At 37.8% G+C, this 15,268-nt stretch overlaps 1 protein-coding gene across 1 annotated transcript in view; it reads right to left on the bottom strand.

Moving 5' to 3' along the window:
• Window positions 1-15,268, bottom strand: part of LOC136884187 (protein phosphatase 1 regulatory subunit 21) — a 179,924-nt gene that overhangs the window by 45,235 nt on the left and 119,421 nt on the right. The window contains exon 12 of the mRNA XM_068228739.1: window positions 1,419-1,604. Within this exon, the coding sequence (XP_068084840.1) occupies window positions 1,419-1,604 (186 nt within the window). The remainder of the gene's footprint in view (window positions 1-1,418; window positions 1,605-15,268) is intronic.

The raw sequence follows: 15,268 nt of genomic DNA, 5'->3' as shown, positions 1-15,268 counted from the left end.
CATTCAAGTTATTTTTTGCACTTTTCATAATATCAGCTATAATCAGTGACAAATCTACACAATCTAAACAATATTATACATATATGATATGTAGCATGACAACAAGTAAGTGATTTGATACAATGCAAAAAAGAAATCTAGAGTTTGACATTCTAAAAACTCAAAGTTTATACTAACTAGGTCAACACCAAAAGCATGGCTTCTATCTTCAACAAATTTATAATCATACAATTGCTTGTTCCATCATCATCAACTGAAATATGGGGACATTTAAAAACAGAGGAATTTAAAACTTGGTGTTACCTACGTGTATGTGGCAAAGCAGATCAGATGTAAGGCTTTTCAGGCGTTTGCTCTGTTAACCAGCGTTTCGTCTTAGGTCTGATACTAGACTAATCACAGTGGGATGTGTCAGATCCTACCCACTGATGCTGGGGTGTATGCAAGTGAACTTATCAGAAGCCCATTATACGAGGCACAGTCTGATAACTGCATACGGGAGATAAATCTCCACAATGAAATTATTGCAAATTATTGCATGTGGCAAAGGCATGATTCTCTACAAGGACTGTCCTTTCACTAATGGATGGCTAGAAACAAGAATAGAAATCAGCAGTTCTGAATGGAGAGATGCAATCAAACTACAAGACAATGTTGCTCCCATAAGAGCCACCCACGATCGAATCCTGGGCGGAACCCGCTGCAGACGCTGTAGCGAGACAGAAACTTTAGCATACATCCTAGGCTCTTGCCTGCCTGGTGAACTCTTGCATAATGCTCACCATCATCAAATTAGGAGCAAGACAGCAGCTTCTCTTTCAGAAAGGAATTATGAAGTTTTTGAGGAAGTCTACTGCAATGCTGACAATGGGAGTACAAGAAGAGTGGACATTATTGAAATCGACTAGATGAAACAAGTCCGCTTTCATAATCAATCCAACAACGCAATTTAAAACAGACTCTGAACAGCCACAAGAAGGTGATCGTGAGAACAGAAACATATATAAACTGACAGCAGAATACTTTAAAAAGAAATGCAGATTGGAGAAATTTTCTTCTGTCTTTGACTTAATGATCAGCAGCCGTGGAACTATTCCAAGGGCATTCCAAGAAGTGGCCGTTCTCACACTGAAAAGTTCAGTACAAATTCTGCCAAATCTTTTAGATTGTTATTGATAATTAATAACTAGGAGCAATGTAGACAACTTCACTTTATCAAAAAGTTTTTAGCATATAAATTACATTATGACTTTTAAAAATTGAAAAGTATTCTTTGACCTCTGGCAATCTGCAGTAGCAGAATAAAGAAAGAAAGAAAGAAAGAAAGAAAGAAAGAAAGAAAGGAAAGCAAGCAACCAAGAAAATAAGAAAAGGACAGGATTCCCATACATAACCAGACTCCAGATTAGCGTACTCACCTTACAGTGCCGTAACTGCAATAGTTGATATTCTAGTCGCCAATGCTCTTTGTCCTGTTCCAGTTTGGTAGCTCGCTGCCTGCAGCTTGCCAACTGTTCTGTCAAAGATTCCTGACTCACAGCACTACTCCTCATCTCTTCTCGTTCCCTCAATGCTTCATCATAAGGAACTGACGGGGACTCGTCCTGATAATAGAGAATTACATTTCAAGCTGAGATAATACAGTAGCACTAAAATGTGATGGCATGTGGCCTCCGCAGAGGCCTGATGCAGGTCATTCTATTAGACGACCTGTGTATCAAGGTGTGTGGTGGTGGTGGTGGTGACGATAACGTAGGAAAAAGGGTGACACAGTGTGTTGGCGCATAGCCTACTTCTGTTGAATAACACCAAGGGGTCTAAACAAGGCTAACTGCCCTCATCCAATGAATGAATCACCATCAACAAGATCATATACCCACACTCCATATGAACACAATGGAAAGGTTTAAAATTGAACCCAGGTTTTTGGCAGCCAATTAGTGATTAAAAGTTGTACACTACCACCTCCCTTACCCTGCTGGCCAACATTCTGATGGTGAATTTTATTTTTATTTTTATTTTCCACCAATGGGACTGAAAATGGCTAACCATAGTGTCAGATCATAAAGACTTGAAACTTTAATGATCATGGCCACTAAAAAGTAAACAAATTTTTAAAAAATCATGATTGCATTTATTAAGGAAATAGTTTGAGAGTTGTGAAGCTTAAAAAGTAAAATAAAAAATAAAATGTATATCTGATAGAAAAGAACGCCTGTAAATTTATTCAGCGGCCAATCTGAATTTCAGTAAAAACTGAAGAATAAAGAAAGCCATTTAAGCCAGCAAGAAAGAGGGATGGATCTTAGCACTGCATAAAATATAACCAAAACTTATTAGTTATCTTTCTCATGATGATGGGCATTCTTGGCTGAGATGTACAGTGACTTGTGCTTGATCAGTGAATTCTTAAGAAAACTGGGAAGTCCACTACTAAGAAAGCTGATGAAACTAACTAACTTAAGAATAGACATTTTTTTTAAACCCACCAAAATTAAGAAGTAATTTTTACTTAATTATAATTGGAGAGATTTGGGAGAGCAGGGAGATGATCACAAAAGACTTTTGTCTTGAAAATTGTCTCTACTGAAATTTTTAAGAAAGATGAAAGGAGAAAGGTAAAAAAATTTAGGTGCTACCCGAAGTGGTCAGGAGCCACAAGTGCTAAGACACATAAGAAGATAAGCCCTTGTGGTATTACCTTCTCTTAACAAGAGTGTAATTCCAATGGACATAAATATCCACACTGCAAGTCTTACTCTAAAGGAAGTTATTCTTAACACGTTCGCGGCCGATGACGACACGTATGCGTCATGACTCCACTTTCACTCAATGCCGATGACGACACACGTGCGTCATATTCCGCGCCAAATATTAAAGCTCGTATTTCCGCCAATATGTATATAAACAAACACAGCTCTTGTCTGTGCATTGTTAAGGTGTTATTAAACATATGCGCCATCCGGGCATCAGATCAATTGTTATTTACAATCTTTGTAGCCATTACAAGTCGGCGTACATTTTTGCGATGTCAAGAGAGAACAGTGAAGTTTCAGAACCTTCTCACGGGATAAAAAGGAGATTTGCAATTAATGATAATAGTCTGGAAGCTCTCCTGAATGCTAGTAATATTGACAGCAATGATAGTGACTACAATGATGACAGTGATGACGGTGTGAAAAGTGACTGTAGCCACCTCAGTGAAAATTTTAATCACGGATGTGTGTGTCGAATGTCTGCTCCCAATTCTCATATTGCAGAAGATGAGGAAGACGTAAGTAATATCTCATCTCCAAATCTCCCACGAAATAACATGGGCAATATTTCAGGGGTCATTTCTTGGAGTTCAGATTCGTCCTCAATGAAACAAACTTTATTGGTCGGCCGGGAATGAAGGTTCCACTGCCAAGTGACGCAAAACCTATTATTTTCGCTTGCTTGCAGATGAAAACTTGCTGAATAACATTGTATCTGAATGTAACGCATTTGCAGAAGAGTTCTTTTTGCGAGGAAATGTCACTGAAAAGTAGCACACTGTATTGACTAGTTAGCCTACATTCTACAGCTTATGGAGTAATGTAAGTATACATTGTTCACACAGCAATAATAAGATTCTACTGCACAGTATTTTTGTGTGAAACGTTCAAAAACTTATTTTTCTGTTGTAAAGAAGTTCTACAATCGAACAAAACATTATTTTCCGAGTTTCACTTCATTACCACTTCATTACATGCTGCGTCAAACGGCACCAAAGGCGAAAAGCTCATCGGTAGTGCCGCTGACGCAGCGTGTGCGTCATGGCTCGTATGCACATAAATAATATTGAAATAATTAAAATAATAATCTAAAATGCACAAGGACACAGAAATGAACTACTTTAAACAAAAAAAGAATTACGGTACCACGGTAATGGTTGCCGATATCCGAGCGGCCGCGAACGTGTTAAACTAGTGACATAAACTCGGATGAGATACAATAAGCATCTACTATTCAGCTTTGAAGCCCGAGCTTCAAGTTTTGTCACAATGCCAAAAACACATTTACACAACCAACACTGGACATCACATTCAAAGTACAGTACATTTTTCCGTGCAAAGTATAACTAAAATATGTCCTTTAACAATTAACATAACTGAAATACGACCAAAACAATAAAAAAATTGTAAAATATATGTATTTATATGTCCTATAAAGTAAGACTAAACATGCTCAGAAACATTCAGTTCGTGCTTAATTCCAACAAATAGCCAAAATGGAAAACAGATTTAAAAATGAACATAGTAGTAGTAGTAGTAGTAGTAGTAGTAGTAGTAGGAGCAGCAGCAGCAGCAGCAGCAGCAGCAGCAGCAGTAGTAGCAGTAGTAGTAGTAGTTGTTGTTTTTTACTATTGTTTGTTCAAATACCACAGGCACTCAAGTAAATAAATGGTTGTTTTCATGTGCCAGTAAATCTACCAAATACTGATTTCTCAAACTTAAGCACTTTTTAATGTCAGCACAGGATTAACTGCAATGCATCAAGTACAGGAGAGGAGATCTAATCATAATTATGCTTTGTAAGTTGTGAAGCATGTATCAACTGATGAACAGTTTCATAATGACAGGGTTCTGGCACTTTTGTGTCTCCTAATAGCATGTGAATATCCAGCAAATCCAGACATCCACAAAGATTTTGTGTTCTGTGACACCAGCACCAGCAGTCTGTCTTTTCTCTTCTGATGAACAAAAGGACTTTTTTTTTTGCTATTAGTTTTATGTCGCACCGACACAGATAGGTCTTATGGCAACGATGGGACAGGAAAGGGCTAGGACTGGCTGGGAAGGAAGCGGTCGTGGCCTTAAATAAGGTACAGCCCCAGCATTTATCTGGTGTGAAAATGGGAAACCACGGAAAACCATCTTCAGGCCTGCCGACAGTAGGGTTTGAACCTCCTATCTTCCAAATACTGGATACTGGCCGCACTTAAGCAACTGTAGCTATTGAGCTCAGTGAATAAAAGGACTATAGTACCTGTAGGGTCCTTGAAGGCTACTAGAGGTAAGACTAAAGCTGCAGCATCGTCAACACTGTTTGCCTCTGGCACCATGAAAAATGATGGCTAACATGGCAATGGTGACACTGTTATGCAAAACTACCCAATGCATTCAACAATGATTTCAAAATGTACGAAAAATGATTACATTATTACCAGAGCAGGAACATACAACAGGTCACAAATGGTATTGCACTCCTCCTCTACAGAAGATCCAGCTCTGGTAAGCACATACCCATTAAAAAAATTTGTCCTTCAGGGATTCATTCCAATCGTCTCCAACATCCAACTGATATTGCTATCCATTAGCTGGTGACCACATGCCATTAACTGTGTATTTTTTAAGTTAATTTGAATGTAGTGTTAAAAATTAATCCATATAAGAACTGACCGTACAATGGCATGACATTAAGAGGGGAGAAGTTGAAAAGAGCTGAAAGCTTTAAATACCTGAGAAGTGTAATTGAAGAAAATGGAGGAAACAGGATGGAAACCAATGAAAGAGGAAGGTGTGCAAATGGATCCTTGAGAGTGTGGGAGGATTAATACAGAAGACATGTAAAGGAATTATCTACAAGATTTATTTTGACGTATGGATCAGAAACGTGAGAGGTGAAGGAGAGGGATAAAATTAGAATACAAGCAGTGGAAATTAAGTTACAAAGGTGTCGAGTAGGTTTAACGAGAATGGACAGAGTAAGAAACGAGAAACTTCAGCAAATGAGGTGCCCCTACAGGGAAAGATAGAAAAATCAAGACTGCAGTGGTATGGACACGTTAAGAGAATGGGAGAAGAGAGGATACCAAAGAAGGTGTTAGAAATGGAGCTGAAGAGAGGGAGACCTAGAGGAAGACTGAGAGACAGATGGTTGAAAGGTGTAAAGAAGAGTATTGAGGCAAGAGGAGGGAACTGGATGACAGTGACAGAAGAGAAGCGGCGGATGAACAGAAAACAATGGAGAGGCTTACGTTCCAAGAAGACCTAGCCTGTGGTTGGAAACTGCTCCAGATGATGATGATTACAAAGATTCCTATGGTAATACTTCACCTTCTTCAATGATTGCAATATCAGCAATAAATCTAATAATTGCAACTCTCTTGCCATTAATTTTTATTCCTTTGATTACTTCTTTTCATTCGTTTACAGCCCCTTCAATAAACATATTAAAGGCATACATCTAGTGTATGTTAATCCACATACATGAAAATTTTTCCAAAAAATTCAGACAGGTAAGGAGCAAAATAGCTTAAAGAAAGGAAATAATAATAATAATAATAATAATAATAATAATAATAATAATAATAATAATAATAATAATAATAATAATAATAACAACAATAATAATAATTGTACCGGGCGGTACACCTCCAAGCCACTAGTTCAAATATTGCACCAATCGAAACTCCTCTACAGGAGAAAGCCTGAACTTTAAAAAACTGTATTAACTCAACAGTTTCTCAGAAGATGGCTCTGTATGAATTTTGAAGTGGTTTTTTTTTTGTCATTGATCAAGAAGTGTGGACGTTCTCTACCAGATGTCTCTACAAAAAAAAACTATGATCATGCACTCTGGTGCACAGGAATGAACCTTCTTGAAGAAATTTTGTATTCAAAAGTTTTGTCTTTACTAAATTTTGTTCTGTGGTTTGTGGGTTGGCAATATTAATCCTTTCTATCCGCCTGTTTTGAATTTAGCCAATCCCGAATTTCTTTAATTAATTCTCAGCCAATCATGTATGTCTTCTTCAATATGGATATGTAGCTTTAAGCTATCCAATAAAGTTGAGGGGGTGTGTCTACTCATTCTTGAAAGGTCTCGAATTTTCCACGAGGGTATAAAAACTGCTAATTTTCTTGTCTCCGGGCCACTAGTATAACATCTAACTCAGTGTGTGGATATGTAGCAGGGGGCGGGAAGCACCTCTTTCTTCAAGCAGCAGTTCTTCTACAAGGTAATGGCCTTTTAACATCTTTATTTCTTGCTAGCTCAGCAGTCTAACTCTCGGGGAGGGTTCGTATCCTTTAATATGTAACCCATCTTTAAAATATGTAAATTCCTTTTCGGTCTATGTAAAATCTACAAATCTCTTTTACTGTAAAGCAGGGATAGAGAGTGCTTTACCCTCTCGAGCTCCCCTTCATTTTGAAATTGAGGTGACTACGTTTTCATAACCGTTTCTTCTCTTCCTTAATGTATTAAAGTTTTCTCATACGAGTCACCTCCCTAGCTTGGGATTAGCCCCTGTATTATCGGCCTAGCGCCACATAGGTTTAAAAAAAAAAACTTTAGTGTAGAGTGCAAGTAATCGCCTCCATTCAATTTTGTATTTTGGGCCATTTATTTAACTCGTTTTGTTTCCTTCCTGAGAAGGCCCAGTAGATTGGGTATGAGGTACCCCTGTACCATTATATGTGTGCCTTGAGGGCAGTTAGTGTGAAGTCTGCTAATGGCCTCCTGATAGGCTTGAACTTTGAGAGAGGGTCTGCTCTTTCCTAAATTTGATCTCTGTGTGCCTCTAGGAGGCTTAACATTGTAATTAGGAGCAAGTGCTCCTTGGCATGATGGGGTTTTCTGCCCCTTTGTTCAATTTTGTACCATGGTAAAGTTGGGCTAATAACTCAAGGATTGTGATTGTGGGGCTCGAAGCCCAGACCTTGTAATAATCCCCTAACACTTGTAATTCCCTTGTATCTGATTTTGGCTTGTTGTTGACCTGTTAAGTTTTCAAATTCTATGTCACCATTGTTAAGCTTTGAAAATATAACCTTTGTTGAAATTTTAAATCATCTTTCGAGCTTGTAGTTAGACCATTCCAGCCCGCACCTTCTTTCACCTCTGCCTTCCACGGATAACTCTGTAACAATAATAATAATCATCATCATCATCATTATAATTATCATTATAGAGGCATCACTTTAACATCTCAAGTTGGTAAACTTTATGAAAGAATTATAGACGTAAAATCAGACCCCTTATTGAAGAGAACCTCTTCAAAGAACAGTATGGATTCTGGAAGGGGAGATCAACAACTGATTTAATCTTTACAGTCCGTCAGTTAATGGAAAAATACTACGAACACAACCGAGATTTGTGGTTAGCCTTTCTGGATATCAAGAAAGCATTTGATGCAGTGAATAGAGAGAAGGTGTGGGAAGCACTGAAGAAAATTGGAATACAGGATGACATGATACACCGGATCAAGAATTTGTATGAAGATACCCGAAGTAAAGTCAAAACACCTGTAGGAATGACAGAAACCTTTGATAAAAAATCTGGGTTAAGACAGGGTGGTGTTCTGTCTCCTCTTCTTTTCATCACTGTGATGAACGAGATTCAGAGAAAAGTTCACCAAACCACTGGAGTTAAGAAAATGAAAGTTATATTGTTTGCGGATGATATATGCTTGTGGGGAGACTCTAAAGAAGATCTTCAAGGACAAATAAACTCCTGGGGAGAATCTGCTAAAGAATATGGACTCATCTTCAGCCAAGAGAAAAGTGAGGTTATGGTCATGAAGAGATACGGGCAACCAATGGGACACATTGAATTGGAGGGGAAACAGCTACAGATGAACCATCAATTCAAATATCTTAGAAGTGTTATCTCTGATACTGGTTCTATAGATAAGGAAATTTCCCACAGAATTCAGGCAGGTAGCAACTTTTACAAAATAGTTAAAGACATAATATGGAACAAGAAAATACCAACAAAATGTAAGAAAGTCATATATGAAACTTATTACGTACCAATCCTGACCTATGGTTGCGAAACATGGACCATGAGAAACAAAGATGTTAGTATCCAGGCAGCAGAAATGAAATTTGTCCGTAGCATGATCGGCAAAACACGGAGGGACAGAGTCCGTAATGAGAAAATCCGCAAGCAGGCTCAAGTTGTAAGACTGCAGGACAAAATAACAGTGCAGCGACTGAGATGGTATGGACATGAGACGCATGGGTGATAACAGCTTAGCAAAAAAAAATGTACGATCTAAAACTTGAAGACAAAAGACTAAGAGGGTAACCAAGACTCAGGTACAAGGACATGGTGAAGATTGACATTCAACAGAGAGGACATACTTTAGAAAGCATTGAAAGAGGAGAGAAGTTCCGGGACCACAACTGGTGAAGCCTCGTTTGCCGACCCATCGCTTAAGATGGAACGACGTGGGATATGTATGTATGTATGTATGTATGTATGTATGTATGTATGTATGTATGTATGTATGTATGTATGCATGTATGTATGTATTGTCCCCGTTAAAATTGGCGATATTACGAATATTTTAACAAGTGGAAAGTGAAAATTTTATTGTCTGCTTGTAACTGCAGCATATCATTTGGGGAGTTGTGGCGAGCTGAGAACGAGTTTTTTTCGTCGTTCAGAGGGGTAACACACCGGCAAGACTGTGCCAAGGTCAGAGCAAACCACGTGACTGCCTTCGCACGCGCGCAACCTAGCTTGTTTCTGGAATAGTCTGAGCCAATTAAACGAGACCATCAGCCAATTACCGTTCTCGCTGAAGATCACACCTCCCTGGCTAATTAGATAAAAGGCCTTGTTTCGAGTAAATCGCTCTCTTAATGCTCTTAATGCTCTTGAAGCTCTTACTCTGAATATCCTTCGTCGTGTTGTGCTGCACCACGTTCTCAGACCACGTGGAGAAGTAATTTCAGTTCAAGTCGACGCCGTTCTGCTAGAATTTAGAGAAACCATTAGTGAATTCTATGGAATAAAGGCGCCTAGGAGCCAAGTTAAGTGTGACAGTGTAGACAAGCTATTTATATTCGGCGTGTGCTTGTGCAAAATACTTAATTTTGTCATCTCAGTTACAGCTTGTGACCGGCATTCTATGGAAGTCGTCTTAGAATTGAACATCTCAAGATGGATAATTCCGCAACCACCGACAACATCATTTCATCGAGGGACACCTGTTGCAGAGCCTCCATGGAGCTGTAAAATGTGAGGCGTATCTGGTAATTGGAAGGAGACTGACCGGAGGAGTATGCTGGAATAACTGACTGTCCACGGGAATCGAACTACTTCAAAACTTGAGTACCTTTTTAATTTAATTTATCTGTCTTACCTTTGTACAACTAGAGGTCTTTCTTCTTAAGTCGTAGATCTATTAGTTTGTTGTAGTTAGAAATATTTCATTTTTCCACTTCTTAAGGTGTCGTGGTAGACTAGGTATGTGTGAATGAAATTTTGGAATCTATTAGAGTAGACATGTAGGTTGTCTTTGAATGATTTCCCATGCTTAAGGAGCTTTATATTTAATAATCACTGACCACACGATAAATCTACTTTCCTTGTAATGTTGAAAGTTACTGGATGGAAATTTACGTGTACATTTTGTGTGAATAGGGTCGAACCTAGTGTCTTTCAAGATCACTTGTTGTATTTATGATGAAGTCATCTAATTTTACGATATTCTACGAGGATCAGTAGATGTAATAATCACTTAAATAATAATAATATTAACTAAAGATCGGGTAAAACAGAAGTAAACGCTCGTGAGCCATAAAATTACAGTAGAGTCCTTATATGTGAGATTGAATGTGCTCTGTTCATGAAGGGTCTGGAATATGACCAATCCTGAGGGATACTTGTTATATAATTGTGCAATTGAGGATTTAATGATGATATTTGACTTATTCTTGTGTATTGGGAGCGCAAGATGGATTATAATTATTGGAGCACGTGTTGCGAGTGTATTTCACAGGTAGGAAATAAAAGTAATACAAGTAAGGCTCACGCTTGCGGTAATTTCAACCTGTAGCCCAAATGATGGTAGTGCTTATGGATTTTACTAGAATCTTCCATTATAATTTCATGAGTTAGATGAACTTACATTGATATGTGAAATGTGTTTCTACCAAGTGATACCCATGACTTCGATCACTAGCCACCATTAATGAAGGATAATTTCAGTACACAGATTATTTCTGCTAGACATTACGCGTCCCAACCACCAATAAAAATTATGAATAAACTTGCCAAAACAGGATTCGATGTAAATAATGTACATAAAAACGTGTTTCCCTAGTGTGAATGTGTGTGTGTATGTAAATATGTATATTTCTCTTGTGTCATGTTGGTTTCATTTAATTTTGATCTGGTCACGCACTCGCTGTGACGCAGATTACACTCATCGTTGTGTGTTGCCTTAAGAAATAATTTTCATGCCCTTGAGGGAAAGTTTGATTAAGTTAAGTCGAGGAAGACTAGGAAGAATTTATTTTCTTAATTAGCGAGATTTAAAAGGAAAGATCATCTCGTTACTTTATGAAGGCACTCGATTTGTAAATAAAATTTATTTAACTAGCTCACACGTTGGTAATGTAAATTTCTAAAATTTGAAATATTTTAAGATTAATTTGAATAGAAATGAAATACAAAGATCAGAGGTAGAAATTTGTTAGCCGCATGATTAATTGGAGTTATGGTGAAAATAAGTCATTAATAATTAATTCAAAATAATTATTCTGAAATGCTAATGACGATCATTAGGTAAATAATGCAGTGGAAAATTAATAAGAACACGATCGTGTGACAATGAAACATGGGCTAATTAAATGATGAGAAATTAATAATATTAATAATAATAATAATAATCAGAATAATAATTAATTAATTTTGAGAATTTTGAAATCAATTTTCATTTTCTACTGAAGTTCATGTTGGTGTCATTGACTATTATTAAATACTATAAATGACAAATTCAGTTGAGTACCTCTTAAAACCACGTGTTGAGACTACTTTGAATTGGTAAAGCTTTGAACACATTTATTGTAAAACCCTCGTTCGCAAGACAGCTGTTAATCATTTCTTTTTAAGTTCTATGTTAATTTATTTAATTCTTTCAGTCAAATATTTTGATTTGAAAAGGCAAGAGGCCTAATTTTTCTTTGGTTTCATTACAGCACAGTAAGGCTGGAGATTAAGGACAAGTGTCACTCTAAATCGAGGAAGAAATGCAATATTATGAAAGTTCTATTTTTGTAAACACATCAGCAAGAGTATTTCATTTGTTTGTTTGCTTATGTGAATAAATGTCAGAGTGTTGTTTTAACATTTCTTTTTATCCTGCTTGGTCATCAATCCCTAACAACCCTTAAATGCCTCTAGAAAGTGATAGCCAACGATCGAACGGTCCACCTTGGGATCTCTCGCTCGATGGCTGGGCTTAGCTCGGGAAAAATGGGGGCAGTATGTATGTATGTATGTATGTATGTATGTATGTATTATTATTATTATTATTATTATTATTATTATTATTATTATTATTATTATTATTATTATTATTATTATTATTAAAAAAGCGTCTTTATTGTGGCGAAGTTAGGGCTCCCGGCCCTTTCTTACACTTAACCACTTCATGTATATACAATGTAATTTTTACATAAAATTTAAACATATGAAATTTTTACAACCTAAAGTATAACTAAAGCAACTAAAGTATCACTAACTAAACTAAGGTGAGTAAAGTATAACTAAATTATATACAGGAACACATAGCAATAAACAACCATATTCACTCTCATTCATGCATCCCATTCACACTCAAGAAAGACTGGAAGTGCTTAAAAGATGACGCTGGCAAAGGATTTTAAATTTTGTCTTAGATTTAGCTTCTCTGATGTCATTGGGGAGTTCATTCCACCAGCTTGTGGCGGTGATCGTGAACGATCTGTTGTAGGTTGCGGTTCGATGCACAGGAATTTCTAGCGTACAGCCTGACCGGGTATTGAACAGGTGTAGGGAACTAAAGTAGCGAAATCTGGTGGATAGGTAAGGAGGAGTGTTTTCAGAAAGCACTTGATACACCAAAGTAGTTGCATGGAGTCTACGTCTGCCATTCAGTCGTAACCAAGATAATTGTGTATAGAATGGGGATACATGGGCGTATGGTTGTATGTCGAATGCATACCTGATGCATGCATTTTGGGCACGCTGCAGTCTCATGCTTTGCTCGTTATTGATATCAATAAAAACTGTATCACAGTATTTGAGAATTGGAAATAAGAGTGATTGAATGAGCTTTATTTTCAAGGACCAAGGAAATATATTTTTAAACCGCTTCAGAGGATGCAGGCTTTGATATACCTTTTGGCACACTTTCGTCACATGTTGCGACCAGTTCAATGTTACGCTTATAGCCACACCAAGATTCATAACTGTTTCACAAAATGGAATAATGGTATTGTTTAGTGCTACAGGAGGAATTTCGTATTGTTTTAAGACGTGTAAGTTTTTCGAAGTACCAATGATTATTGCTTGCGTTTTAAGAGGATTGATTTTGAGATTGTTACTCAATGCAAAATTACTTATGAGACTTAAATCAGCATGTATCAGTATCACTTAAATCAGTATGTATATTATAATAATATTATTATTATTATTATTATTATTATTATTATTATTATTATTATTATTATTATTATTATTAATTCTTCTCTTTCATGAGACACTGGTAAGGGTCCACACTCCACAAGCACGCAAGATTCCTACTCACTAAAACCCACACACCCTTTTCCCACGACATATATCTCCACCCCGAAACCGCTCTCGCATTAATTCAGGGCGGTGTCGTGCTTGTAATTTCTCAGGTTTCTTCTTTCTTTATTTCTCCTTTACTGCTGCTCATGGGCATTCAAATCCTTCTTTTTATGACGCAGGATGCCTTCTACATATATCGCTACCTGATCCCAAGATTTTTGTTTTTGTACCATCACCTGCACAATAGTTTCTGGCGTCAATTCTCCTTGCTCAGCTTCAAAACATCTTCATTGTGTTGACCAATAACAACATACAAAAAATGTGTGAAGTACATCGTTAACATCATTGCAATAAATACACGCTGGATCACTCGCTCTACCTACTCTGTGTAGAAATTTCTGGAAGTATCCATGACCCGTCAAAAGCTGCGCAAGATAAAAGTTAACCTCACCATGAGCTCGTGTAACCCAATCAGCTGAACATGGTATCAGCCATGTAGTCCATTTTCCTCGAGGATCTTCCTCCCATATTTGCCACCATCATTCCATTCATTGCCTGTAAGTTATCTCCTTAGCACGCTTCTTTCCAAGCTTCCCTTGAGTTCGCCACTCTTCCTGTCTCTCTAAGGCAAGTAAATCACTTGGTGCTACCGTAAGAACCGCAGGTTCAGATACTGTGCGATATGCGCTTGTAATATGCAAAGTTCATCTCCGATGTACTGCAGCTATCCTTTGCTGGTATTTTTCAAACTTCAGAGATTCAGCCCAGACTTCAGCACCATATAGAAGTGTCGAGTGAAGTATCGACATCAGAAGTCGTCGTTTTAAAAACAATCCTATTTGCTTTATGTCGCACCGACACTGATAGGTCTTATGGCAACGATGGGAAAGGAAAGGCCTAGGAATGGGAAGGAAGTGGCCGTGGCCTTAACCTTTACACTGCTACGCCCGAGATATCTTGGGCGTGGTAATACGTCACGTCCTTACTGCGCCCGAGATATCTCGTCGGTAACTTTAGCTAAAGTTCTGAACAGGAAATATATACCTTTGGAGTTTCCTTTGTTTTTCAAACTTGAGAGGCAGTAAGCTACATCTTTTAGCAGCATAATGGGCCATCAGTCAAAACGGAGACTGCATTTTAACGCTATCTACGGTCAAATATCTGAAATAATGCACTCAGTCCAGCGCGCAATCTAGGTTGGCAGTCCCGCAAAGCACCTGTATCCAGGGTTTGTAAAAATGGCTTCAAGTAGCGGACGGCGCGTTCTTTCCGAGTTCGAACCTATAGAAGCTGTGAATACCCTTGAATCGGAAGATGAGTACTCAGATATCAGTGATTTAGGTAGTGATTACAGTCCTAGTAACAGTGATGACAGTGATAGTGCAGAGCCTCAAGTACCAGCTCCACAAACCAGGAAAAGAATTCGTTCCGAGCCTGATTTATTTCAATGGTGCACGGGTAATATGTTTAATCCTGTAATACACAGTTTTGATGACAGTTCATCGGGTATATCATTCGGTGTGATTCATGATGAACCAGCAGTTTTAGACGTATTTCAGTGCTTCTTTTCACGAGAAATTATGGAGCATATAGCAGTTGAAACAAACAAGTACTTTGTATTTGTTACGCAAACAATGCCACCGTCTCCAAGTTCAAGGCTACAGAAATGGAGGGAAACCACGCCTGAAGAACTGTACATCTTTTTCGCCGTGACAATGCTTATGGCAAGAAT

This window comes from Anabrus simplex, chromosome 1 (genome assembly GCF_040414725.1).
Source record: "Anabrus simplex isolate iqAnaSimp1 chromosome 1, ASM4041472v1, whole genome shotgun sequence".
Lineage (NCBI taxonomy): Eukaryota > Metazoa > Arthropoda > Insecta > Orthoptera > Tettigoniidae > Anabrus > Anabrus simplex.
This window is presented reverse-complemented; position numbering and strand designations above follow the sequence as displayed.